The sequence below is a fragment of the Octopus bimaculoides genome, chromosome 18, assembly GCF_001194135.2.
Source record: "Octopus bimaculoides isolate UCB-OBI-ISO-001 chromosome 18, ASM119413v2, whole genome shotgun sequence".
Taxonomy (NCBI): Eukaryota; Metazoa; Mollusca; class Cephalopoda; order Octopoda; family Octopodidae; genus Octopus; species Octopus bimaculoides.
In genome coordinates this window covers 2,236,287-2,239,581 of record NC_068998.1, presented here as the reverse complement: position 1 = coordinate 2,239,581, position 3,295 = coordinate 2,236,287, and the positions used below count along the sequence as shown (strand labels likewise).

Here is a 3,295-nt window from a genome sequence, read left to right as displayed (position 1 = left end):
TCTTAAAAATAACAACATAGAATCATATAATGTATATCATCATCATCATCATCATCATCGTTTAACGTCCGCTTTCCATGCTAGCATGGGCTGGGCGATTTGACTGAGGACTGGTGAAACCGGATGGCAACACCAGGCTCCAGTCTGATTTGGCAGAGTTTCTACAGCTGGATGCCCTTCCTAACGCCAACCACTCAGAGAATGTATATATTATAGTCAAATCACATAACATATATATAATGGTAGTAAATTAGAGGAAAATGTTGGAATGGTTGTGCCAACATGTTCCTCTGTTTACTGCTATTAGATGGTGTATTTCTGTGTTGATCTCAAAGCCTCCATCTGTAAAAATATCATTTTTGCTGAAGGAATAAAATTGTTTATTCTTGAAATCACATCTTTTTCCATTTTTATAGAAAATTTACAGCAGGAGACCTATTTAAGTTTTTTTTTTTTTAGTTTAGTTTATTTATTTTATAATTGCATCATGAAAGAAACATTTTAACCATATTAAAAAAAGATACATGCAAAATTTATTAAATTTGCTTTCCATTTATTTCTTGGTATCAAAATTTTCCTCATACAAATTGTATCATGGACCTGGTCACAGTGGTGTGATGAAATTTTTTGATACTTACAGAAAATTAAATGTAAAAGAATTTAAGAATTTCTTTCTGTGTGTTGTCTTAAACATTTAAAATAGTTCTTCCATGATGTAATTCCTTCAGTTTCAAACATTCTCAGATCAACTCACTTGCCACACAAATACAACTCTCAAGTTTGTTTTATTTTATTAAAATTTATTTTAAAAAGTTAAAAACTGACATTTGTGTACACGTATTATGCATGTGTGTGTATATATGTAAGCAATAGGGGTATAACATTATATAAACCTTATTACAGATGTATACATGGGTGACTATATATTGGTGAGTAAATGTATGTATAATGTATTTTAAGTTCTTTTGTCCATTTTTGACATTGCTGCTAAGGCAAAGATGTGTTTTTGTTTGTATGTATTTGATAGCATAAAAGACACGGATATATTGAACTAAGACCGATTCCAGACGTACAAATCAAGAAGTGTTTTCCATTGCATTAACCCTTTCTACATTCAGATTACTCTGTCAAATATAATCCTTATTTATTCATTGTTTTGAATTAATCCTGGATTATCTCATAGCCTCGAAATTTTAATGACATGGTTATTTTTAGAACAACAGTGTAGGGTAAGTGTAAGGGGCCAAATCTGGCCTATTTGAGCCTAAAACAGGTAGAATATTTGGGATGATTATGGCTGATTAAGGGTTAAAGTATGTATTGTAGGCTTGACTAAGCATATAGGATCTGAGGTGATTTAAAAGAATTTTTTTTTTTTAGGAAAAAGCATGTCTTATATACCATCAAATACAGTATGTATATGCATGTGTGTAAGTATATATAACTATGTATATGTGTTATGCATGTGTTTATGTAAGTATATATGTTTATGCACATGAAGGAAAAACGAAGAGCAAGCAAGGTTTTGAGGACCTGCGTGTTGCTGGCAACAATACAGATGAGAAAATTATACAAAAATTATAAAAATTATAAAAATTTAAAAGAAAAAGATAAAAAGCAACATGCTGAAAGGAAGATGCAGTTTTAGAGAGGAGAAAGGATTGAATGCTAGGCAAAGACAAGATTTTGGCCAGGCTGAATTCACCATTTACAGACAGATAAAAGAGGTTCATGCTTTGTGGAGGATTGTGTTCATACCCACTGGCCCTTCGGATAGACAACTTCCATATCATAATTTGGAGTTTTATTACTGCCATCTTGCATAGACTGAAAATAGAAAACAGAAGGGAATCACTGCACAATGAAATTAACAGAATTGCATTGTTAGTTGTTGATCTGCATGTTTGATGCAGTCATTTGCTGGGACACATGCAGTGTCCTACGGCCAGTGACGGTCAAGAGATGTTGAAATATAACTGAAAGCTTGGCAAGGGGAAGTGGTGAGAGCAGTAAAGAAATACCTCCATATCATACAACACAAATATCTAAATTGATAGGGTTTTTCTATTATTATTATTATTATTATCTTTGAATATTGGGGTTTAACATAATAAACCTGAACCTACCCTTTAAAATTGCTGACCCTGAGTCAAACTTACAGCTTCCACCTGCCAAATCTACTCACAAGGATTTGGTCAGCTGGGGACTATAAATAGATAACACTTGCTCATGGTTCCACCCAGCAGTACTGAACCCAATAACCACATGGTTGGGAAGCAGGGTTCTTAACCACACAGCCACACTTATTCTCCTAAAAAATTAATTTAAGTTACCATTTTAAAGACTTGTGTTAAAAGTAAAACAGGAATAATGACCACAAGCCAGACGTGGCTGTTAATTTAGTCGTGGAAAGCTGAAATAACAAATAAAACATACAAAGAAAAACAAAACAAATCAAATTTGTTGTTTTGTTCAAATAAAGAAGAGCAAAACTATTTCCAAAGCCGTTTTACGCATTTATTTGCTTCGTCTCCATGGGTGGTCATGTCTGTATTGGTTTGTTGCCAGCTCAGGACTTATGATCAAAGACAATCCAACTGCAGCCATCCCATCATATTATCAGACATTCAATAATGTAGTCCTAGATACACAAAGTGTCCTTCCTCTTATTATGTAGGGTGTGATATTGATGGAGATTTGACTGATATTTCCAATGGAATTTCTGTGTGTTTGTTTGTGGCAAAGACAGATTTATGTTGCGTCCATCTGCATGGGCAGAGTTTTCTCACTAATGACTTCACAAACATCTAAATAATAAAATATCCGCTAAATAAACTATTAATTAGTAGAAGATTGGTCCAGGTAGGGGATAGAAGGGAATAGGTGGGTTGCAGAGAGAGAGAGAAAATGTCTTAACTAAATTTCCTGTTAATTGTTGAATAAATTAATAATAGTGATGACGATGATAATGATTGCAGTTAAGTAATAACTAAACAGTGGAGACAAAATGTATTTATTTTCTTTAATCTTTTAGAAGCATTGGTGGTGGTGGTGGATATATTGATGATGATTATGATGACGACAATGAATGGGGTAATGATGATGACAGGTGTGAATATGATGGTGATGAATGTAATGATGATAATGGGGGCATGAATGTGGTGGTAATGATAACTGTAATGATGAATGCAGTGATGACGAATGTGATGCTAATTATGATAATGGAGTGGGGAGAAATGTGGTGATGACGATGATGGGTGCAAATGCAATGGTGACAACGGTGGTGGTGGTGGTG

General features: G+C 33.9%; 1 protein-coding gene across 6 annotated transcripts in view; it reads right to left on the bottom strand.

The window, feature by feature from the left end:
* Positions 1–3,295, bottom strand: part of LOC106871497 (pleckstrin homology domain-containing family A member 2) — a 151,710-nt gene that overhangs the window by 10,062 nt on the left and 138,353 nt on the right. For 5 of the 6 annotated variants that reach the window (XM_052974459.1, XM_014917984.2, XM_014918002.2 and 2 more), the window contains one exon: positions 1,759–1,827. In XM_052974459.1, the coding sequence (XP_052830419.1) occupies positions 1,759–1,827 (69 nt within the window). Of the gene's footprint in view, positions 1–779; positions 1,828–3,295 lie in introns of those variants that run through there. The other variant, XM_052974461.1, reaches the window with a different exon arrangement.